This window comes from Cinclus cinclus, chromosome 20, assembly GCF_963662255.1.
Source record: "Cinclus cinclus chromosome 20, bCinCin1.1, whole genome shotgun sequence".
Lineage (NCBI taxonomy): Eukaryota > Metazoa > Chordata > Aves > Passeriformes > Cinclidae > Cinclus > Cinclus cinclus.
The window spans coordinates 6189279-6212388 of record NC_085065.1 but is presented as its reverse complement, the minus strand read 5'-3'; the positions used below and the strand labels follow the sequence as shown (position 1 = coordinate 6212388).

The 23110-nt window shown below is 47.6% G+C and overlaps 3 protein-coding genes across 5 annotated transcripts; 1 reads left to right on the top strand and 2 right to left on the bottom strand.

The window, feature by feature from the left end:
* Nucleotides 1-988: 988 nt before the first annotated feature.
* Nucleotides 989-3365, top strand: ARMC7 (armadillo repeat containing 7). Its single transcript, XM_062506339.1, has 3 exons — nucleotides 989-1214; nucleotides 1313-1456; nucleotides 2338-3365. The coding sequence occupies exons 1-3, from the start codon at nucleotides 1148-1150 to the stop codon at nucleotides 2673-2675; spliced, it is 549 nt and encodes a 182-aa protein (XP_062362323.1). The 5' UTR covers nucleotides 989-1147; the 3' UTR covers nucleotides 2676-3365.
* Nucleotides 3366-3626: 261 nt separating this feature from the next.
* On the bottom strand, nucleotides 3627-10376 carry NT5C (5', 3'-nucleotidase, cytosolic). 2 transcript variants are annotated; one of them, XM_062505986.1, is made up of 6 exons: nucleotides 10074-10376; nucleotides 5136-5236; nucleotides 4991-5051; nucleotides 4127-4241; nucleotides 3911-4043; nucleotides 3627-3879 (listed from the first exon to the last, which is right to left on the bottom strand). In XM_062505986.1, exons 1-6 carry the CDS (start codon nucleotides 10254-10256, stop codon nucleotides 3819-3821), a joined length of 654 nt encoding a protein of 217 aa, XP_062361970.1. In that variant the 5' UTR covers nucleotides 10257-10376; the 3' UTR covers nucleotides 3627-3818. The 2 variants fall into 2 exon arrangements, with proteins under 2 accessions (XP_062361970.1, XP_062361971.1); XM_062505987.1 differs by having other exon boundaries at nucleotides 3793-4043.
* An 812-nt stretch (nucleotides 10377-11188) lies between these two features.
* On the bottom strand, nucleotides 11189-21553 carry JPT1 (Jupiter microtubule associated homolog 1). 2 transcript variants are annotated; one of them, XM_062506235.1, is made up of 5 exons: nucleotides 21422-21553; nucleotides 18792-18934; nucleotides 18095-18192; nucleotides 16203-16230; nucleotides 11189-12148 (listed from the first exon to the last, which is right to left on the bottom strand). In XM_062506235.1, the coding sequence occupies exons 1-5, from the start codon at nucleotides 21475-21477 to the stop codon at nucleotides 11985-11987; spliced, it is 489 nt and encodes a 162-aa protein (XP_062362219.1). In that variant the 5' UTR covers nucleotides 21478-21553; the 3' UTR covers nucleotides 11189-11984. The 2 variants fall into 2 exon arrangements, with proteins under 2 accessions (XP_062362219.1, XP_062362218.1); XM_062506234.1 differs by having other exon boundaries at nucleotides 11189-12133.
* Nucleotides 21554-23110: the final 1557 nt, after the last annotated feature.

Here is a 23110-nt window from a genome sequence, read left to right as displayed (position 1 = left end):
CACTGGTGCCATGAGGATCAGTCCATGACTAATTTGCTTGATATGAAAATCAATTGTATTTGAGATAGCACAGAAGACGACATGTTCTCACGGCCTGTTCCTTGCCTTATCCACAGAAGAACAGCCATGCATGTAATTGCTTCAATAAAAGCAGTACAGATTTCTGCAGAGTCCACTCCCACAGTTTATGATCTTTATTAACCTTTACCTTGTATATTTACCCGACATGAACCATAATTGAACCCTCTTGCAGCACGTAAAATTGCAGTGGTTTCACTGAGTTTAGTTCGAGACAAGGGAATTGCTCCGTTCTGTGCCCAAACCATTGTACAACCAAGGCAGAATTACCTGCTACTCTTTTAATTCGCTCCTTGGCTTTGTTTCATATTTTTTTCCCCCCCAGATAATTTACCTCACCGTGCACGTATTGTGCCCTGTTTTTACCTGCCCTCCCTCAGCTTCGTGAATTTCAATGCCGTTATTTAAACTGGAACTGATCCAGGAGTAGCTACCACAAGAAAACCAGCATTGGAATGCAACAGCAGAACATAGAGGGAGGTAACAATTCTTTAAGTAATCAGTGGGGAAAGGTCAGCCGCTTTACAGAATAAAGCCTCGAAAGAGCAAGGCTTTACTACATAATGAGACAATCAAATACCTCTACACAGGCTCATTTATTTTTATATATTTTCTATCATTTAATAAAATATATATAATTATATAGAGAGAGAGAGACGAGCTGCATCCATCACGCCTCCCCCTCAGAACAGTGGCACCGCCCCCCGCCCACAAAATGGCGGCGGCTCCCGCCCCCCCCGAGGGGACACGGTGCCGCCCTCACCCGCCCACAAAATGGCGGCGGCTCCCGCCCCCCCCGAGGGGACACGGTGCCGCCCTCACCCGCCCACAAAATGGCGGCGGCTCCCGCCCCCCCTGAGGGGACACGGTGCCGCCCTCACCCGCCCACAAAATGGCGGCGGCTCCCGCCCCCCCTGAGGGGACACGGTGCCGCCCTCACCCGCCCACACAATGGCGGCGGGCCGGCTTTTTCCGCCGGGCACGGCTGCTTCCTCCCCGTTCCTCGGTACGCCCGGTTCCTGAGCCTACGCAGCCCGGGGAAACGGACAGCCCAGTGTGGTGTCCCGCGATGGACCTGGGTAGGCTGGAGTACCTGCAGGCGCTTGTCACCGAGTTCCAGGTGACGGACAGCACAGGTAACAAACGCTGCTGCTCGCTCGCCCTCCTCCTCCTCCCCCCCCCCCCCCTCCCGTGTCGAGCATTTCCTCACCCGCCCGGCCCTTTTCCCTTGCAGAGGCCAAGGAGCAGGTGCTGGCGAACCTGGCCAACTTCGCTTACGATCCCGGTAACTACGAGTATCTCCGTCAGCTCCAGGTGCTGGACCTGTTCCTCGATATGCTCACCGAGGACAACGAGACCCTGGTGGAGTTTGCCATGGGTAAGGGCTGCCCGGGCAGGGGACACCGGGCCCCGCGCTCGCTTTGGTCGGTAAGCCGCCCGAATTCACGCAGGGCTCCAAAAACACACACACTGTGCTGATAAAGCCTCGTTCAGTGCAGAATGGGAGAGAAGTCAGAGGCAGGCATGACCCTCCATCTCCTTACAGAGCTTAACGAAGACACTATCTGGAAGGGCTTTTTTTTTTCTTTTTTTTTTTTTGTTTTGTTTTGTTTTTTTTGTTTTTTGGGTTTTTTTTTGGCCTAAAAACTACCTGATTAACTTTTTACTGAAATTAATCCCGTAGAGAAGCAGTTACTAATACACGGATTGTGCCAGGTACATTGTACATTCTGCTATTGGCCGCTGGTCTTCCAGAATATTTACTTGATATTCTTAAACAAGTCTTTTGAGGAGCTGCCATATCACCATTTTTCATGGTCTGAACAGAAGCTAACGGGCCAGATGCTGTGAGTGGTTCTGTGAGATGATACTGAATGGATTTGATTTTTAAGGTTTGTGGCTGCATCTCAAAGTGTCAAGTTTCAAACATTCTGTGCTTCTTGGCTACCAACTCTGTTACCTCCATTCTCTGGCTTTCTCTAGCACCTGCAATAAACTGCTGGCTTGTGTCTTCTATTAGGGATGAGTGAGACTTCCTGGAATCATTCTGTGGAAGCAGCTATGTACAGCAGTAACAGTGCCCTCTAATGACATGCAGGAGGAGGACTGTGCTGGTGGTAAATCGTTGGAAAGAATCAAAAAAAAAAACGGCCTAGGGAGCCGTTAAGAATTTTCTATCCGTACAGAAGATCTGGATGTTAGAAACAGGACGAGCGGTGAATTTGCGTCACCTCAGGTACTCTCCTCTTGCCTTTTCAGGTGGTCTTTGCAACCTGTGCTTGGATAAAACAAACAAAGAGTACATCCTGGAGGCCAACGGGGTGGAGCCCATCATCAACTGCCTGTCCAGCTCCAACGAGGAGACCGTGGTGTCGGCCGTGAGCACGCTGATGTTCCTGACGACGCCGCGGTCGCGCGCGCAGACCACGGCGCTGCCCGTGGTGGAGTGCATGCTCCGCTTCTCGCTCTCAGCCAACAGGCGCCTCAGTAACCTGGCGTCCATCTTCCTGCAGGATTACTGCACTGCTCCGCAGGTGGAGGAGGCCAGGAACCTCAGCAAGCACACGGCAGTGGGGATTCCTCTGCCCAAGGACTGAGCAGGGCTGTGCAGGGGGGAACCTCCTGCTGTTCTCGCTTGCTGCTCAGCAGAAAGAGCAGCATTAAAGAGAGGAGTTGGTCCCACCAGTGCTGGTGTTTAGTTAACAAATAGGAGGAAACAGCATTAATGTGGCAGCTGGGCCAACAGCTAAGCCTGCAAATATTTAAAATAAAGCAGGTCCTGGCTGCGTGTTGGAAAGTACTTTGCCAAGTGCAGCTCAACACCCAGCTTGCACAAATAACCCTTCCCAGCAATGAGGGGTGTTCTGCTTGGGTTATTGGGCAGAATTATATCCATTTCAGTTCCTGGCTAGTTGTGCTGCCCCCTTCCCATTCAGTGCCTGTGACAAGTGATGCTATGTGTCGAGTCACTGAAATGTCACAGAAATTTATTCTTCCTTCAGAGAAAGGAGTTTCCCTGCCCTGGCAGTTCACAATCTCTCCTTCCCTGTGGCACTAATTATGCCATCCTCTAATCATGGCAGAGGCAGACAGCTAGGAATCACTGGATAGGGCAGGCTGTAGCTACCCTGTAAATGAAGTAAGTTTGTCTTTCATTACCATTGGTGAGAAAGGTGAAGTGGACAAAAAGAAAAGGGGCTCAGGGCAGTCTGACTCATGAGAACAGCTGTCTTGTAAAAGCTTCTGTTAATAAAACATTAACTTAAATGCTGAGTAATCAGTTCCATGTGAGCTCATGAATATTTTTCTCCAGCACTTGCAGCCATTGCCCACTCTTACTCAAGCACAGGGGCCAAGAAATCGAAGCCAGCCTAATCCTTTTCATTATCAGCCATGAGGTAAGAGAAAGCCCAATGACCAGGGTGGCTAAATACATAAACTTTAAAGGATTTACTGTTTACAGTGCTTCCTGGCAGACACCCACGCTGGATCTGCTCACGTTTGAGAGCCGCCTTCTTTTTCTCTCCCCTTTGCCCCCAGACAACACAAACAGCACAAACCAAACAGGAGTGAGGTTAAACACACACAAAAAACCAACCACAACTGCTTGTAGTTTACAGTTTCTCTTCTCCAACAGCAACCATCCAAAATGCTACAGAGATTAACCAAGTGCAGAGCAATCTTCCAGAAACCCAGAGCACTGCGACAGGAGCAGCTCATTTCTTTCTGTGGCTGATCTCTCAGTGACAGTGCCTCCTGGGCACGGCAGGGGCTGGGCTGGTTCCCTGGCCAGGGGGAAGAGTGCAGCAATCCCTTCCTGCACTACTGCCTGCGCTTGCTCTCCAGGATGGCCTTCCAGTCGTGGGCCCAGGAGCGCAGGCGCCGGCGCGGGGCCGGCAGCTGCACGTGCCTGTTGTGGCAGCAGGTGAACAGGATGTGCTCCCAGCTCGGGTTTGGCTCTGCGCCTGTGGGAAGGGGGGAAAAAAGCTGGAATGAGCTGGGGGGTGGCTCCCCAGCCAGCAGCCAGCCATGAAAATGCTGTTCTAACCTTGGATGGTGTCCTTGTCATCAAACAGCAGGTCAGCGGCCACCACGGTCTTGTCCCGGGTCAGAATAATCCGCTCCACGAACTCGGGTCCCAAGTGTTTCTCAACCCATTTATACTGCAGAGACAAGGAATAGGAGAGAATCCTGCTGTGCTCTCAGTTTGCACATCACTTATGTCAGACCAGCCCTAAGAGCAATTTCTTTCCCCTTTAAACCTTCATTTGTGTCTAGGAATCCCCACATGTTGACTGGCTGTGGCCCAGGATGTTGATTTAAGTTGTTTTGCCCTCACTCAGCACTGCTCTGGCTGTGCCCAACTGTTGAGTTTATGAGAAGCATTGGCTGCTTGCCCAGAGCACATGGGTAGTACCTGTCTGAGTCATTCCAGTGACCAAAGTTCCCCTCCCATTTTGCCCATGCCACAGGCAAAAAGGATTTATTCCAACACTACACCCTCCTCAAAACAGCACTGACCTCTTTTGGGACATCTCAGGCTCCAGATTTAGACTGATGTAGGTTTTATTTGTTGGTGGTTCTCTAGAGTGGAATCCCCTGGGAATACCCCATCCCTGTGGGCTGCATTACAACAGTTCCTTTGGTGTCACCTGCTGACACAGCTGGTCCCAGTTCCAAGAGCCCAAGGCTCACATGGTCCACAGTAATTCTGGCACCCACGTGGCACTTGGAGATTCCCTGTCCTGAGTTACTGCTCTGTGTGTGGGAAGCTATCCCTCAGATATTGAGGGAAGCCTAGCAGCTGGAGCAGCAGCTGTCTTTAGAAAGGAGTAGCTCCAACTTGGGTAGTATGAAACAGCAAGGCCTTGCAAAAGCAGCATTAAACCAAATAAAAACAATTCTCTCCTACCTTTTCCACGATGCAGTGCTCATATTTCCGCAGAGGGCTCGTGCAAATGAAGACATCAGTGCTGAAAAGAAACAGCCTTTGTTAGCAGTCAGGGGAAAGTGTGTTAGAACCTGGAAAAGGGCTGCAGGGTGCCAAGTGTCCTTACTCCTGCATGTGGAGCATCTCCCGCACAGCTTCCAGGGCTCCTGGAATTGGATCCAATTTGAGGAAGAAGCCGGGTGACTCGTAGACACTGGCTACCTTGTCCTGCAGGAGACAGAGGACAATGAGCAGTGGCTGTGCTCTGTCGCAGCACTCTCCAGTCACCCCCTGTGTAACAGCCTGCTGCTTCCCCACAGGAATGAATTATAAAATTTCTCACCTTTAGGTTCTCGGAAAGGCCCAGCTTAGGCACACAAGAAGGAGAAGTCCCTTTCTGGTGGCTCACGAGGAGGCAGAGCTGCCCCTGGTCTGCCTTTGCTCCCACAAGCAGCCCTGACCCACTGGAGTCTCGGGGGGCTGAGGGAGGCAGAGCTCCCATCCCACCCCATCCCAGCAGGTCTCTTTCAGCTGGCTCCAGTGGAAACCAAAGGAACAAGTCAGAGGCTTCTCCTCCTCTGTCACATTTGGCTGACATTAGCCAAGGGCTCAGGAATTCGGCAGGCATGGGTGGGCAGACACAGCAGTGTCCGTGAGCCCCTTTTCCTTCCGAGCAAACAGGCACAGCAGTGACTGTGACAATGGCCAGCCCAGCACAGCCACACCTGGGGGGAATCCCTTCAGCATGAGGGAAGGATGAGGATGAGAGCTCTGGGAAAGATCCGTGTCTTTGCTGCTTTCTGATTTTCAATCACCCACTTAAAATATTGTTGAAGGAGCAGGCGGCCTTGGCTCCAGCCTGGATGGAGCTGTTCCCCTGAGGTAACAGGCTGGTGCAAAGTCTGCTCCAAAGAGTCTGAGATTGCAGCAGGAAGTTCAGAGGTGATCCCTGTGCTTCCCCAAGAATTTTTGGCTCTGTGAGATGACCTGTGCACCCCATGAGCCCCATCTGGGCTGGGTTTGAGGGTGCTTTGGGACACAGTTCCTCTCACCTGGCTCAGCATTGGGCTGAGCTCTGCAATTAAGGGCTTTATCCCTTTTGTGTCTGCACCTGCTCTTGGTGTAGACCCACCTTCCATACAGGCAGGTGGGATGCCATATGAACCAGAGAGGAAATTAATGATAAACAAGTGGCGAAGGAAGTGAGCTCTAAAGGCAGAATAATTATTAAGTGATTGTAAATAGGAAAGAAACAGGATTACTGGAGGAGCAATGCTAATGTAGCCAAAAGTAAAACAAAAATGTATTTAATATGATACAGTACAATGGCATCTTTAATCTCTGGAAGGAAGAGCAGTATTTCCAGGGCAATTTCTAGGTAGGACTGTCCTTCCAGTCCTTTTTTTGTCTTCATTTACTATAAGACGTTTTCACACCTTTTATTATTAGGAAATTTACTGGTTTGAATCCAGCTCTGGTTAGTTAATTTTGAGAATTGCTCCCTGGTGATTATTCAGTAGCCTGTGTTAAATGAGTATTTCACAGCAGGGCACAGCTGATGGGTTTTCCCCTTCCTCATCCCACATCCCATAATGACAAAGGACTGAGGGCCCTTCCAGGCTTAAGTTTCATCTTTTGACAGAGAGATTAAGCTTTCAATATCTCTTTACCCTGAGACACAGGATTCTTAACTTCCTTGGGGTCACACAGTGAACTTCAGGGGTGTCAAAGCAGCATTTTTCCACAAGCATTAAAGTGATACATTCCCATGCCACTGGACAGTTTGGAAAACTTAATTCTTGTTTAGTATTCTTCAGTAGTATTCTTCTAAGCAGTCTTTGCTTAGAAGAGTCCAGCTCTTTAGAGTCCAGCTGAAGCTCTCCTTGCTCTATACCACCAGTGGAACATCAACAAAAACTCACTTCAATTAAGCAGCTGTGAGGAAGAGTCAGCATTAAGCCAGACTTCCAGATCCTGAAGCTCACTCAATTATCACCACCTACAAATACTCATAAATCAACAGCCAGAAAGTTGGAAGCATGCCTGATTCCACATGCAGATTAGAAGAGGTTCAGGAGCCTGTCTAGGTTCAGACGTAGCAATCGGATCTGCCCCGATCTCTGTTTCCATGCAAAGCCTCCCTGATCCCAGCAACAATTCTCAGGAGCTCTTCCCAAGGAGACTGAATTACAAACCTGGGACTCATGTCTGAAAGCTCTTTTATCCTACAGCAAGACACCAGAAACTGGCAAGTTTCCACCACATTGCAAAAAAGTCTGGCTTTGTTGGAGAAAGAAATTTGATTTGATGACTCTTGGAACCAAAAGCCATTTCCTCTCATTTAAAAAGTGAGTAGAAAAAGAAAGTAAAACCATTTTCCTTCCTCATTTTCATGCCACCAATGCTGAATGTTTCCTTTTAACTTCTATTAGTAAGATAATTTGAATGCAGAACTGGAAGGACTACATCTGTCCCTATGCTTTCCCATTTGGAGAACTTAAAAATAATTCTAGAAATTTTTACCCCTGGTAGGGATGTTGAATGCTATTCTTGAAACTGCTTGGGCCCAGGAAACATGGGGATAAATCCCCACCAACAAAATGGCCACACACACAAGAGGGCAGGTGGGCAAGTGCAGTGAAAAGATCTTCAACAAAATAAAATGGATTAGAAGTCCTTCTAAATAAAATGGATTTACATTGTGAAATTATCAACTTGCAATCAAAACAGAATCAAAAATGAAATAATGGCTCAAGTTTCAATGGGCAGCTGCTCAGCACCAGCTAAGCATGAACACCACTCAGGAAGTGATAATGCATAAATCACCACCCCAGCACATCCCTGTCCCAGGAATATCCCACATCCTGAAGTTCATGGACAGACACAGCCAACACCTGCCACAAAGATCCTGGTGTCCAGCTGACCTTGTGGTATCCAGCTGATCCTGGTGTCCAGCTGATCCTGGTGTCCAGCTGACCCTTTGGTGTCCAGCTGACCCCCTCCTTCCAGCACTGACAAACTACAGGCTCAGTGTCCCTGCACTGACACATGGCCTCACAAACTGCCCTGTGTGGGCTGCTGGTTCCTGCCAAAGCTTTCCCTGCAGCTGGAGCCAAGGAGAGAGTTTCCACAGGGATTCTCCTGTCCCACAGATACTCTACAGAGCCCCAGCAGAACAAACAAGGGCTCTGTTTTTAAACTAATGTATGGCATTTACATAAAACCCAAAGGAGACTCAAATCTTTAAAACTGTGACTTTATTGTTCTGCCAAACGTACCTAAAGCAGCCCAAAGCTCCAGAGATTACTGAAGGAGACAGACACAGCACAGCTCCATAAAGATAATTTCCTTAGGAAGTCAGGCTAGAACAGCAAGATAAGAGCTTTCTGCCACTGCTGATGTGCGTGGGATCCAAACCAGTTATCTGGTTATTCCATTGCCACACCTAAGGTCTAGGGAGGAACAGGATGAGCATCAACCAAATTAGGGAATGAGGATTCCAGAAATAGAACAAAGGGCAATTTTCTTAAAGATCAGATTGTAGGCCTTCCAAAAAAAAAGAAAAAATAAAAAGTCATGACCCCTTGAATTAACTCTATTTTTTTTTTGTCCACGGGATTTGTTTAAACACTTAAACTCATTTAAACGAAAAAACAAACAAAAAATCACATTTGTTTGTGCAATGTAACAGCCAAATTTGTGCCTACTGACCATATTTACAGGTTTCTGTTTCCAGGAACTTTTGACCATCAATAGTCATTGATCAGAACTCTGGTATTTTGGAGCCTGTGGAAATGCTGACTGGATCCAGCACTACCGCCCCTTACTGTGATGCAGGAGCCTTTACCTCACTTTGGAACAGGAGTGAAATGAATTGTTATTTCTTAGCAGTAAAAAAAACCCCAGACCCAGTACAGGATCTTAAAATAAGCAATGAACTTCTCAGAGAAAGTGTTCAGCACAGCCTGGATCAGCAGCTTCCTTACGGAGTCCTCAACCGTCCTGTGGTGACAAGAAGGAAGGGTGAAATCTAGATTTACAGTTATTACCAGTTTTGTTTCATGCAGCCTTAATTTGTGCACTGATAATCAGTGACTTCTTCCAGGAGGATAAGCAGCCCTTTACAGAGGGATGTATTTGTGGGAATTCTGCCGTCAAACCATTCACTGAATCACCTTCTTTACCTACTCATGGTCTTGCTTTTGCTTTGCAGCAGAATAATAACTTACTCAAAGCTCCCTGAGCACTCTGCACGTGCTCACACAGCTCCACAGAAGGACAAGATCTATGTTCTATCTGGGTGGGCACAGAATGAAATCCTCTACCCATACTCCCTCTGCATGCCCTGACAAACCGAGTGCATGGCAGGAAAGAGATCAGGAACACTGGGAGAAAGCTGGTGGAACTTCCATGCAAACTGCTGCCATTTTTAATGTTTGCTGATAGCTGAATGAGTAACAGGGAGGTTTGCAAGGCAAAATCACAAATACTGTAAATCCAGACTTCACCCTTCCCTCTGGTCACCACAGGACAGTCGAGGACTCTGTAAGGAAATGGAACAGATGCTGATCCAGGCTGTGCTGAACACTTTCCCTGAGAAGTTCATTGCTCATTTTAAGATCCTGTACTAGGCCTGGGTGTTTTTTTACTGCTAAGAAATGACAATTTCACTTCTCTTCTGGTCCTATAGAGAAGAATAGGCTCCTGACACTAGCTGATAGGAGTATGAATTTCTATAGGTTCCAATCTGCCAGAGCTCTGATCGAAGGCTATTGATGGTCAAAAGTTCCTGGAACTATAACCTGTAAATACAGCGAGTAGGCATGAATTCAGATGTTATCTTACATAAACAAACATGACTTATTAAGTAAGTATTCCTTAACCAAATCCCATCTAGGTATACACGGACAAAAATGCCTTGCAGGAAGTTTCATTTAATAAATAAATAAATAAATAAATAAATAAATAAAAAAACCACCGAGCTTCGCACAGCCCGGTGGGCAGGGAAAAGTTTCCCAGCGTAGTGGGGAGGGTGTGTTGGTGTTGGCCCCGCAGCCGCACTCACCGCCAGGTCCTCCCGCAGGCTGCGGTACTGCTCCCGCACCGAGAACCCCCGGCGCTCCGCCAGCTCCACGCGCGGCTCCGCCGGGAAGCGAGCGCGGAATTCCCGCAGCACCGCGCCCTCGAAGTCGGCCAGGACCCCGTCCATGTCCAGCAGCACCCGGAGCGGCCCGGCCGCGCTGCCCATCCCGATCCCGATCCCGATCCCGATCCCGATCCCGGCTCGGCGCACGCTGATGCATATGCATTCAGCACATGAATATTCATTAACACCTGCGGGGCGGAGCGCAGGGGAACGGGGCTGGGCTCCGGCAGGAACAGAGCACGAACCACACTCGCTCCCCTCGCCGGCCCTCGGGACCCCGCAGTGGCCGGGATGTGGCTGCCGGGTCCCCGTCCCGAGGAGAAAGAATCACAGCGGAGCCTCAGCAGCCGTGGAGCAGCACTAACGAGCGCCCCGGGCACGGGGCTTGCCAAGGAAATATTAATTTATGGGTTATTCCCCGTGCTCTCTATGCATGGCACACCTCAGCTACAGGGAACCCCCCCGGATGGAGGAACAACCTCAGAGTAAATCCAGTTCCATAGGTTCAGCAGCCCAGGGCTTCTCCAGCAGTGATCTGGGAAGCCGGGGTGCTTTCAGGACACCGGTTCCTCCAGGAGAAGGGTGGAAAAAGCACCAGCAGACACAGCAGCTCCATACCCATCCTCTGCTGTGGCTTATGGACAGCACAGCCCTCCCAGAACAGCAGAGAACTTCGTGGTTTGGTCTCACTTCCACCCCCTCCCTTTTTAGGGTCCTCTTTTTTTTAATGAGGAAAATGAAACTTTTCTCAGTTTTCCTGAGAAAAAGCAGTATTTTAGATAAAACAGATTATATACATATATATATATGTAGCCATATTCCAGAGTTCTCTGACCTAGAAGACAAAAATGAGAAGTCAGATTCTCTCTTCAGGGGAAGATGGCACATAGTGGTGACCTCAAGCCAGGTGTAAGAACTCTCCTCAGGGAAGGTTGGCTGAGACAAGAACAACTGAGAACAAAGCAAAACCAAACCCGTGAAATAAAGCCCACACAGGAAACACTGCTTCAAAATTTCTATATTATTTACTTTTAAGCAACAATCCAGCTTCGTGAAATTACAACACACATTTTAAAGGATGAGATTTTTCACCTCATGGTCAAGCACCAGCATGATCATGCACAGCATTGAGTCAGTTGTAAAAAAAAATGCCCTGTAATTCTTATTTATATGATCCACTCCACCTTTGCTGAATAATGTCTGAATCAGCCCCTTCCCAGCACTAGGCCAGGTGGCTCTGGTCATCAGCCCTCTATTTGGCACAGACTTTGTGTCATAGTAGTCCAGTATCAAGATTTATTTTGTTTTTAAAGGCAGCATGGTGTACATTAACCACTTAATGATTTATATGGCACACCAGGGCTCAAGGCATTTACCACATGCAGTCAAATGAAGCCTTTTAGATCCCTAAATCCCACACGTGGAGGAAGGGACTGCTCTTGCTGATTGTTTGCTGGCCTGGTTAACCAGGATTCTAGACCCTTGTAAAGCTAAGGGGTTCTAAAAGAAAAAAATCTCAGTACAAAAACCCTCTAAGCACACTTAGAACCAAGCTACTCTCCTTTGAATTACATTACAATACTTCATAAAGCTTTCCCTCAAGTCTATCACTAGAAAACACTCATGTCACTTCCAGTAGATCTGGGGGAAACACAGGACAGAAGTGGAAAAAAAACCTTTAATTTCAAAAAAAAAAAAAGATGGAGTACATAAAGTGCTTCTTTTTAATGAACGAAATTTGAGATGTACAGTCAGGCTCAAGTTGTGCAGATCACAAGCATGGGGGAAAGAAAACAGACACGAGTTCAAAACAGTCAGGAAGGGAAAGGTTTAACCGAGCACTAGGCTGGACTTGCCACCGGGTGGATTTCTCCTGGAGGGTGCAGGTGCTGGTGCTACTGGGCTAGGAACAGGTGCAGCAGGCAGGGACTTTTCTTCACTCTGACCTGGGGCAGCTTCTACATCAGCCTCAGTGTTTTCTAGAAGAAAAGAAGCTTTTAAAGTGATGTGGATGATGAGAGCCAGATGTTTGGCTGGCTCAGACAGAAGCTCGGCTCCTGTCAGTTTTGTCCAGGGGTACAGACACACTCCAATGCTGTCACCCACTGGCAGGGCAGACTCAGCTCTCAGAAGTGTTTCTCAGATGAAATCTAAGGCCTCAAAGCTCAGTCTCAGGCCTTCAGCAAGAGCCATATTCACCCAGCTGCTATTAGGAGACATCAGCAATTAATTTCTTTTCAATGACAAGCAACTTAAGGCTTAAGTCTTCTACATATAATCAGTCAGTGTTGTGACTCTGGCATTGTCACTCAGGTCTGAGCAGGTGCTGGGAGCCACAGCAGGACCAGCAAGGGCTCAAGCTTCATCCCCAATTTCCTAACTGGAGGGAAAAGGATCTGACACACTTCTGAGGCTTCACACAGGACACAGCAGGGAACAGCCATGCATGGGGAAGCTCTGATTGTACACTCCCTGGAGAGCACGTGATGGTTTATTTTAAATCCTTCTGAGCAACCACAAATGAAGACAGTGCACAGAATGAATTCTTTACAGGAAGCACTTTAGATACTGGAGCAAACAACTAATGTATCTGCATTGCTGACAGCTGAGTCTAGCAAGTACATCAGCATCACACGTTTTTACAGATCAGCATGACCAGTTCTGAGCCAAAGGCCCAAATCAGCACCAAGCAGCTCCTGAGATTGGGGGTGAAGATGAACCTCACCTGTTTTCTACAGATCCCTTGTTTCCTCTCATGATCACTATTTCTGGGTTGGGAGAATTCAGAGAACTGCTCCACATTCAGCTTAAGCTTCATGATTTAATAGATCTTGATCAAATTTTCCCTTCCTCTAGTCTTCTCTTCAAACTGAACAGCGACAACTATTCCAATCTCCCCTCACAGAGCAGCCACTGCACCCCTTCACCTTCCCCACAACCCCCTGCTCTTTCTGTGTCAAGGTCTGTTACACAATTCAAGATATGGGGGCATTACCACTGTTTACAGAAAAAGGGGTGTAATTTTCCATCATCTCCCTGATGATGACATTCAGTATTTTGCTGGCACCTCCAAACACCTCAAAGAATTTCAAGGGGCAAGACTTGAGGCAGACCCTGGGAGCACCACAGCACAGAGCTGAACACAAGGCTGCCATGGTTTCATTTTGGGGGTTCCCCCCCCCCCCCCAGATTCATTACTTTACACTTGCTACCTTTAACCCACCTGCTTCATTTATCTGAGTCCTTCTGGCAGTGAGATTTTCCCACCATCAGCACAATTTGACTACTTGAAAGAGGCAATACCACCAACAAAATTGGGAGACTTCACTGTTCATTGCCTTTTCCAGGTCACAGACAAAGGCACGGAATAAAACCACCTCCAGCATCACCTCCCATAGCTCATTCTTCCAACCTGAAAGGTAATTACTGAGTCCTACCCTTTGCTTCCTATTCTTCCTACCCCCAAGCAGCAGCTTTCCTCACATGCTGTGTCAACTCAGTTTATTTTTTTCAATGCAAAACGTTACCAGAAACACCAAAACACCACTTGTAAGAACTCCAGCATCTGAGCACAGTCCTCATGCAATCAGGAATAATCTCCACTACAGATGCTCTGCTCATTAACCCAGCACAGCTGAAACAAACAGTTAACACCACATTTTAAGCCCAAAGCTCCTGTAGCTGCTCTGTCCCCCAGTGTCTGCTGACTCAGCAAGTGCTGAATGTCCCTGCCTGGGGACAGTCCCAGCACTGTGCAGGATCCAGGCTCCACCTTCCTGTGGGTCATGTACAGTCAGGCACTGCTGACACTCAATCGGGCACTGTCTAATTCTCCTTAGCTGCTCACATTCATTCAGATCACACTGCCCCTGAATCACAAAAGAAACAAGAATTACCAGCACAGGAGGTTTTGGGGGAAGTTTCTGTAGCTCCTTGTGTAACTGATACAGTTATAGCACTTCCCACATAACCAAGCTAAGTTTGCCAACCTGATGAGTGAAGTGGTAAAACCAACAGGATCGGATAAAATATTAAAGCTCTTCCTTTCTCAGAAGGGGTCTAATTCCCTGAAACAGCTTCCTGCTGAGGGCACTGCAAGCCACTGGGAACTCTGATGCCCAGAAAAGAAATACAGCTCCCAAAGAAGAATCAAGAGCCATAATGCTAAAGAAATGGGGGTTTTTACCCTACACAGGCTTGGTTAATATGCATACACATCCCACCTAACACATCCTTGGGGTTTTATAATCAGTTATGTGCAGAAAATAATTTCCACATTCAAAAGAAGAAACATTTTTTAATGACAGAAACCTAATAAGAATCTGGTTGTGCTGTGAACTTGTCAGCAGACAGCTTTTGCTTGGAAGTGTGTTCATTGTTCCTTTCCAAACCCCAGAGACAGCCCTACAAGGCCATTACAAAGTCACAGACATGCCAGTGGGATGTTCAGCAACCCAGGTATGCTATCCCACAGCAGGAAAATCCACAGGAGTGACAGCCAGACCAGCAAGACTGGGCTCCACTGAGCTACAACACCCAAAGCAATTAATGGTAGCAATTCATTTAACAATTCATCAGGATGTTCAGGTTGTCTGCCACAGACACCATTTCCAGGAGGCATTAATTTCTACTCCTTCCTAAGCACCATTAGTGAAAGTTTAACATTTAAATCTTTGCCTGCCATTTTTTCTTGGCCACCTTCAAAAATTTAATTTTCAGTCATGGCCACAACAGGAAACAATTGCAGTTACTTTCCATAATACTTCTTTTTTAACCATCTCCTAGCATAGATTCACCTGACCCTTGATAAGGACTTCCTTCACTGTCACTTGCCAGTAACAAACCAAAAGACAAATATGACACCTGTGAAATGTGAACTTTATATAAAACATCAGGGATACCACTCCACACTCCAAATTTCAGCCAGCTGTCCTGATCCCAGGCAGCCCTATTTCTGCTTCTTGGCATCTCAGCCCTTCTCACCTCCCTGCTGTTTATGGGATCTCCTCTGCCCTGTGGGGAGCTGGTTTAAACAAGCACCAGGAAAAGCAGCAGAGCCCTCAGAGTAGTTTTTTCTATTAGCAAACCACATCCTCCTACTCAAGGCATAAACACTAGATGCCTACAGTGCTAATTAAGTTCAGACAGCCATGGGAAAGAAATCCTAGAGCCTGTACAGCTAAATTAGAAACAGCCTGCTAGAGAGGCAACACTTATTTTGAGCACAGATACCAACTCAGAGGTGGTGGAAAGGTCCTGGAAAAGCTCTTCCCTTTCCCAGCCAAAGTCTTTTCAGGACATGGAGGTGCTAATGGCCTCAGGGATGTCCCACCACTCCTAGGTGTTGAAAGTAGCACTAGGAAAGCAGCAGTCAACACACACATTCCTGTCATCAGGAAGTCAGACATTCCTGAAGTGAATCTTGCAAAGGAGACATTTCCAGCCTCGGAACTAGAAAAAGCAATTGAAGGGGAAATGCCCGTTTACAGGAGATTTACAGTATGCAGATCAACTTCCGTGGCAAAAATCAGCATTTAAAAAGCAACAGGAAGTCAAGAGCTAGTTAATGCAGACACTTGCAGAGGCAGTAGCTGGGTTTGAGTCTTTCTGTGAACGTGGAGTTTGCTGTACTTGAAGACAATGTGAAAGAAGGAAACTGCTAAAACTAAAATCAATTATGTGAACTGTCCTATTTAATTATAAGCAGCTCTAAGAGCAGCGTGGCCTTTCAATCACTGAACTCTTTCAAAGAGTCTCCACCTTACCTTCTAGTACTTAAGACAAATCTTGACACCAACAGCTGCTGGCAAAATAAACCAAGAGGACTGTTCTCCTTTTTACCCTGATGAACAACAGCACTCCACCATTTCCCTCCATGCCCACACTCCACTGAAGTAGTTGGTCACTTTGTTGATTTGATGGGTTCCAGGGACAATCCCAGGCTGCCTCTCTCCTAATAAATGACCATTTAGAGATCCTACATCCTCTTCTCCTGCAAAACCACCTGCAACAGGCTTTTACTAGAGGGGTTCCAAGGAAGTTACTCACCAAAAATGTCACCACCAACATCTCCTCCCTAGAAAAGAGAGAGGAACATGTTACATCTCATGTTGCACAAAGCCTTTTCCTACTCCATGGAGTGGATACTCCTCCACGGAGTGACCATGGTGACTGGCACACTGCTGTGGCACCACATTCTGAGCCACAGGCTCAGGGAGGCACTTCCAGAGCAGCAACAGGCTCTGAGGGACAGAACCCAGAGTAGCACAGTGGGTTCTGCACTCCTAATTCTGCAGAGTGAAATGATGGTTTTGTAAGCACCATTTCTTATAGATTGACTTGTAACTTCACCAGTTCTTTATGTGCCTAACACACTTCTAAAAGCTGAAACAGATATTGGAGTAATCCTAATGACACATGGCACATTTGTTATTCCCACAGTGAAGGACAGAGGTGGGTAAGAACACTTCATTGTACAGAGCATCCCACATCAAGCAGCACTGACAGGATCCACAATCCAGCAGGATTTGCCCTTCCAGCAGCAAGGGAAAAAAATAACACTGACAACAACAAGCAAGAGTTGAGTGTCCTCTGCTTTCTACTGAGCAATTTGTGGCATTTATCTATTAGCAAGGCCAAGACCATTTGTTCTGTCCAGGGTATTTAACTTCATTTGTGAAACGTAGATCAGCTTTTTCTTCACCCTGACAAAGTTTCCTTCACTACATAAACAGTTAAACATTCTTCACATGCTTAATCTGTTCTCAGTCTGCAGCCTGGAACAACGATAGGGTGTCTCCCAGCAGCAGCCACAGCTCCTCAATGGCATCAGCTTTATCAACTTTCATAGATTTAACATTGCTAATTACACAGTGAAACTGCAGAAATTGGGATTTAAAAAAAAAAAAAGCACAGAAACTGACACAAATGTATCACCTGAAGTCTCAGGCTGTTTGCAGCTGAATTACTGCATAAAATAAAGTATTCCACATGGGAAGAATCTGTTTGCAAAGCTGAGAACTACAGTATTTAAAACAATTTATTATAAAGAATTAGACTATAAACAGTTAAATTTATAGCTGAAAATATACCACAGAAAATAAAAATGGCATTTTTTTAACAACAGTTTTGTGACTTAAAGCTACAATTAATAACAAAAGTGGGTTGTGGTGCTTGATGTCAATTACCAAAATAAAACCTAAGATAAAAAGTGTCTGCTACAAAGTTTGAGACGATTATTTACCTACCCAGCTCTTTTCAGAAAACCTAAGGCTGTAGAGTTTCAAACAAGATTTCTTCTTTCCACTTTGTCCATGTAAATACAGGCTATCCTACATGCCAAGGGATCCAAGTTTATTTTACTTACTGAATTTGTACTGAATTTACTGTGTTTCAAAATAACCTTGTTTTTCCCATAAAATGTAATTACACACCTAGCAAATTTTATTTAACACCATTAACACTACAAATCATGCTCCATACTACTACTAGGTGAAGAGTTTATATAGAAAATAATACACCCGATGGTAGTATTAAAACAAAACAAACATTGGTACTACTGAGGCAAGAACTTGCTGGGATGTGAAACCAAGCTCTGTCAGATTCACAGAGACTCTGCTGTAGTAACTATTGTTTGTGAGATGGTTAAACCCACAATCACACACAGAGCTGAAATTAGATTTCACATCACTTCATTACTGTCTCAGCAATGAGATGGGTTAAGAGCTCTACAAAGTGGTCCTTATGAAAAATCCAGCCCTTCCTTCCTCAGCATACTGGAAGAGTATCAGATGGAAAGGGGAACCTTCAGGAAAAAAACAAACGTGAGAGAAAGGATTCAAATCCTACAATGCTTTCAACTGTGTGAACATCCCTGATAAATCAATCCCACACAGAGTGTGAATTGTCCATTACCAGGTTCTTTCTAGTCAAGTACTGACCTTGGGATCTACAAAGTCTCCACAGTTTGCCTCAGTTGAGTTTGTTCTTTGTGGTCCAGAGGATTCACAGCTGTCTCTGGTTTCACCTGGCTTAGCCCCTACAAACAGAGATTAACTCCGATCAGGTTACAAGATAAACTTAATGTGAAAGCAGACCATAAATAGTCACAGGTTTGGGTACTTTGGAAGAGGTTTTTCTTTGAAATTGCAGCTTTACCATTCTATAAAGTCCTGGTGCTTTAGATAACAACTCACAATTTATTGTCTTACAGCAGCACCCCATGCAGTGAGGGTGTCATTTAAGCATATGGAGTTTGGGGTCCCAAGGCCACCCATAGTGGCAGTGCTCTGCAGAAACCCAAGCATAAACCCAACGTGAGAACACGACTAAACTTCCTCTGAATAATCAAGACCAATCATTGCTACTCCAAACAGTAAGATACAAGTCCACTTGTGTGACTCAAACTGGAGAAACTGCATCCAAAATACAATTCTCTGCTTGCAACATGCCCATCACTTCTGGAAGAAATTAATGAGATATAAACAACTCTATGCAAGCAGACATCACTTGTAAGCCCAAAGTACCACGTAGGTAGGGAACTCTAGTTTCCACACCAGCCACCAGCAGCATCAGACTGAGCCACAAAATAAATCCGTGCTGGTCAGCAGATGTAGAAACAAAGCACTACAGCCTTACCTGATGCTTTAGCCCAGGAAGGTGGGTTCTCCTCAGGAGTTCCAAAGATGCTGGATGCCATTTTGTTCCTCCTCACGGGTTGCTCTTTGGGCTCATCAAAGCCCAGGGAGAAGTTGGAGCCACCACCGGGAGGACGCAGCACTCTGTGGAGAGAGGCAGCTTTACACCCCGTGCCAGCCCCCAGCTGCACTCCCAGCACATCATTTCAACTATCCAGGTAAGCTCCTGCCAGAATTCCATCCTGGCACTGTATCTCCACTGCTCCTCAATGGCACTTACAAAAATAAAATGCTCTCATGCCCTACTTGTGCCCTTGTTCCATCCAGTATCACATCAACGACTGCTCCCACCAGTCTGAGCCAAATAAAAAAAAATAACTATGTGGGCATGTCAAATTACAGCTTTTTAAAGAGCACCCTGGGAAGGTTAATATTAATCTTCAAACTGGCTGCACAGCAAAGTATAAAGTTTGAACCAAAGGACTGGTTGCACCACTGATGGCCGGGGGCTGCAGCCTTTATTTAGATTTGTTTCCTCAGGAAAAAAAACTCAAATCTGCAGCATGCTGCTGGTCTAGAAGTAAAAGATGAAACTGAACAGCTTAGAGTTGACTATTATTAGGAGAGACACGTGTACAAAGCTCCAGATATGTAACCTAAATCTAACAATCTCCTCTTAGACACAAAAGAAGCCTGCTCAGCACTTCAAGAGCTTGATTGCAGTCTGTTTTCCAACCTGCAGAACCAACCAGAATGAACAGCTGCAGCAAAATAAATCTTGAAATGGAAACTCCTCCTGATCTACCTTTCATAAGCAGGAGATCTTGGGTTAGCTGGAGAAGCCAGACAAAAGTCAGGAGAACAAAACTGTGTGTGAGAACTTTCAAAACTCCCAGACAGATGTGAAGGCACCAACAGGCTTCTTGGGCTTTCAAGACCGCCACTGCTCCAAAATGAACAAATCAAAGGTAGAACACGAAACAGTACCCAGCTTGTTAATCTTCCAAGCCTGGGAATTCAACACAAAGCGTGTCCAATTGTACATTTCCTATCTTGGCAGAATTTGTGTCTGTTACATTGCAGCTGCAAGACAAAAAAATGCTTCTCCAGCCTACAGAGCTCAAACACCCCAACGGCAAAGGAAATTCCTAAAGGTGTGTGACATGGTATTTACTGTTACATAACCAGAAAAAATACTTTTCCTTACAAAATTATTTTTCTAAGAATTACTAATGCTCAGCTGCTAATGGGAGGATCCCAGCAGACTAGAGAGCATGTTTTATTGAGCTGTTTTGTCTCCTTTCTGAATCAAGATGTCGTGTAATGGTCTTGAATCACTCCTTATCTTTTTTTCCTCTGAGGAAATATATAGAAGGTTTATTGTTGTAGTTATAGCTGTTACAGTTACTAATGTGAAGAACAGTCTGTTCAAAGCAGGGCTTGTTCCCAAACCTTAGATTCCCTCTTTTTACCAGAGCAGTGAAACCAGTACTCTCTTAAGGGCACAACAGTTTCCACTGACAGAGTTAATGACATTAACAGAAGAGACAGCTGAAGGGGGGAAAAAGTATCCATCACTCGATCTGTTAAAAAGGAATAATCCCTTTTACCAACCTCAGGTAAAGGCTGACATATTTTATTAGAAGCCTCTCACAGCCTCGAAATGCTGTAACCTGCTTTATGAAAGCCACGTTTAACACTTCAAGCAATGAAATGCTGTTAAAATTCCACCTGATACCCAGCGATGTCTACCGAGAATCCACCCACAGCGCCAGGAAGAGCTCTGGTAAAAGGTTTGGAAACAACCTTTGTAAAAATTTTTTTTTCCGCTTTAAAATACACTCTAAAAAGCCAAAAGGGAACAGGAAGCATCCGTTTCGTTGGGCCAAAACCTTATAGAAAAAAAGCCACGAGAGCGTGAAAAACGACGCGATCCTCTCCAGCTGTGACTCCCAAACCCGCGGGTGCCCGACCTAGCGCTGCGCATCTCCTCCAGACCAACCTGCCAAGTTTTCTTTGTTTCCAGACGGGCTCCGCTTCCCCCCGCCCCTTCTAGCCCTGTCTCGGCACCGGGAGCGAGGCCCGGGCCCCAGGGAAGGGGCGACCGCGGCCCCGAGCACCGCAGCTCGCGAAGCGAACGGGCCCCGGCGGGCACGGCGGCGCGGGGCGGGCAGGGGGGGCCGGGCAGCGCAGACAATGGAGCCTGCCCGGCCCCACCCAGCCCGCGGCGGCTCCGCGGGGCCGAGGGGCGCGGGGCCCGCGACGATGGGGGGAAGGCAGGCGGGCGGAGGGGCGCGGTGCCCCCCTCCCCCGCGCCGTGGCGAGGCGGGGAGTCACCTCCCTTCTTTGTTCGGCGGCGGCGGGGCCGCATCGAGCAGGTCTCGGCAGCTCCCGCACATCCCTCCCCCGGGCGCGGCGCGGCCACGGGATGCTCCGGCAGCCCATCAGGGTGGGTGCGGCCGCCCCCCGCCTCAGGCCGACCCGCCTGGGAGAGGCCGGCAGGAACCGCACACACCCACAGCCCCGGCCCGGCCGGACCTCCCGCCCCAGCACCGCTCCGGATATGCCTTCACCGGGACCCCCAGACCAGCCGCCCTCTGGGTCTCAGCGGCCCTCGAGCCCCCCTCAGACCTGGAGCTGTTCCTGCCATTGGGGTCCATGCCCGAGAACGTGGCCGTGGTGGTCATGGCGGAAGGGCCGGACCAAGGGAAGGGCTCTGTACAGTGACGGTCCCGGAGAGAGAACAGCTCCCAACGACCACTCCTGCCGCTACCGCTGACAACTGCAGCCGCCGCCCGCACCGCCGCACCTTTTATACTCAGCGCAAGCCCTTCCCACCTGCGGCCTCCTCATTGGGCGGTTCAAACGCAGTCGCGAGCTCCTAGTGGACAGCTCCCTGCCACTCTCCCATTTGCCCCGCCCCCCTGTCTATTCGGGGGTGCCTTGCCTCTCCGCTAAGAGCCCATTGGTGAAGCACTACGTCTGCTCTGCGGTGATTGGCTGTGGCGCCCGTTGTTGGTGATTGGCGGGACGGTTGTCGCTCACTGTCGGCGAGCTGTGATTGGCTCAGCCCTACCTGAGGCCAGACAAAAGTCCCCGCGGCGCTGCCCCGCTGAGGAGGGTCCTTGGAGGGGCTGTACCGTGAGCGATGTTCAGCTGCCCCATCGCTGGCTCCGCGAGCCCCGCATGGCTCCTGTCCGCAGGCACCGCCCAGGACACACCAGCAAAGCGCCCATCGCGCCACCAAACCCACCCCTGGCACCCCCTTGGCCGCGCAAAGCCCGGCTCCCTCACACTCGTGGTCGTGGCCGGCCCCTGCAGGTGCGTCAGAGGTGTCATGGGGCAGGCTCCAAGGGACAGGGATGAACCGCAGCGAGGCCACCGCGGTGCCGGAGGTGCCGGCACGAGGCTGTTGTGGCTTTGGAAGTTGGATCCGACGAGGACGCAGCCAAGGGCCTGCAGGGCCGCAGGCCTGGTGGGGAATGCCAACGCCTCAAAAATCATGGCAGAATAAAATAATTTGCAATATTGGTGTATTCTTTTTATTATTGTATGAAAATTGAGTTCCAGCATGGGTGCTATAGCTGGAGTACACGGCCCAGCAGTGCTGCTCACCTGGCTGTCAAAAGCACGAGGCTGCACATTCTGGGTTGTGCATCTCCCTCCAGCACCAGCACAAAACTCAGAGTTTAAATCGCCACAAGTTGGCTGCTGACCCATCTGTCACATCCACCTCTGACTGGGTGACAGGGGGCTCCCTGCAACTTCCACAGACACAGATGCTTCCCTGATCACAATTTTTACTCCAAAACCTATGTATCAGCAATATTATTTCAGTTAACACTTGCATAAAGGAAGGAGTAAGGGTAAAGAAAACCTATCTTTTCCAGCCACTCCTCCCAGTTTCCACTAATGACAGCCCATAATACCTCCAAAACATTTTCTAGAGAAAAGTGTTTCTTCTTGGTCTGGAGGGCACAAGGCTCGTGTTACATCCCTCTATGCACAACATGAGTTGTCCAACATCTGAATTAAACACTAGCCTTAACACAGATCATGAAAGAAAACAGTTAAATATACACAAACAGGACCAGTGTTTTATTTTTTTCTAATCTATAATCCATTAAAAAAGGTTTTTTTTTAAAAAAAGCTCCAACCACTATTTAGATCCCCAGGGAATTCTCTGTTGCACCACATTTTTTTTAGAGGTAGATTAAAGGGAAATTTTAAGTAACATGACACTGTTTTTAACTCTATTATCCCTTAGGCTTGGGCATTAGGAAGTCAAATGATACCTACCTGCATACAGGTAAACATCTG

Bases quoted from the DNA above. Each gene is read 5' to 3' on its own strand.
- NT5C (XM_062505986.1), bottom strand. From the start codon at position 10,256: ATGGGCAGCGCGGCCGGGCCGCTCCGGGTGCTGCTGGACATGGACGGG. The intron at 5,237-10,073 runs GTGAGTGCGGCT...TGTCTCCTGCAG, and splicing joins GCCTGCGGGAGGACCTGGCG to GACAAGGTAGCCAGTGTCTA. The intron at 4,044-4,126 runs GTTAGAACAGCA...CCCTTCCCACAG, and splicing joins TGACAAGGACACCATCCAAG to GCGCAGAGCCAAACCCGAGC.
- JPT1 (XM_062506235.1), bottom strand. From the start codon at position 21,477: ATGACCACCACGGCCACGTTCTCGGGCATGGACCCCAATGGCAGGAAC. The intron at 16,231-18,094 runs GTCAGTACTTGA...TCTCTTTTCTAG, and splicing joins GAGACTTTGTAGATCCCAAG to GGAGGAGATGTTGGTGGTGA. The intron at 12,149-16,202 runs GTGAGTAACTTC...TCACTTTAAAAG, and splicing joins TGTTGGTGGTGACATTTTTG to CTTCTTTTCTTCTAGAAAAC.
- ARMC7 (XM_062506339.1), top strand. From the start codon at position 1,148: ATGGACCTGGGTAGGCTGGAGTACCTGCAGGCGCTTGTCACCGAGTTC. The intron at 1,215-1,312 runs GTAACAAACGCT...TTTCCCTTGCAG, and splicing joins CCAGGTGACGGACAGCACAG to AGGCCAAGGAGCAGGTGCTG. The intron at 1,457-2,337 runs GTAAGGGCTGCC...TTGCCTTTTCAG, and splicing joins CCTGGTGGAGTTTGCCATGG to GTGGTCTTTGCAACCTGTGC.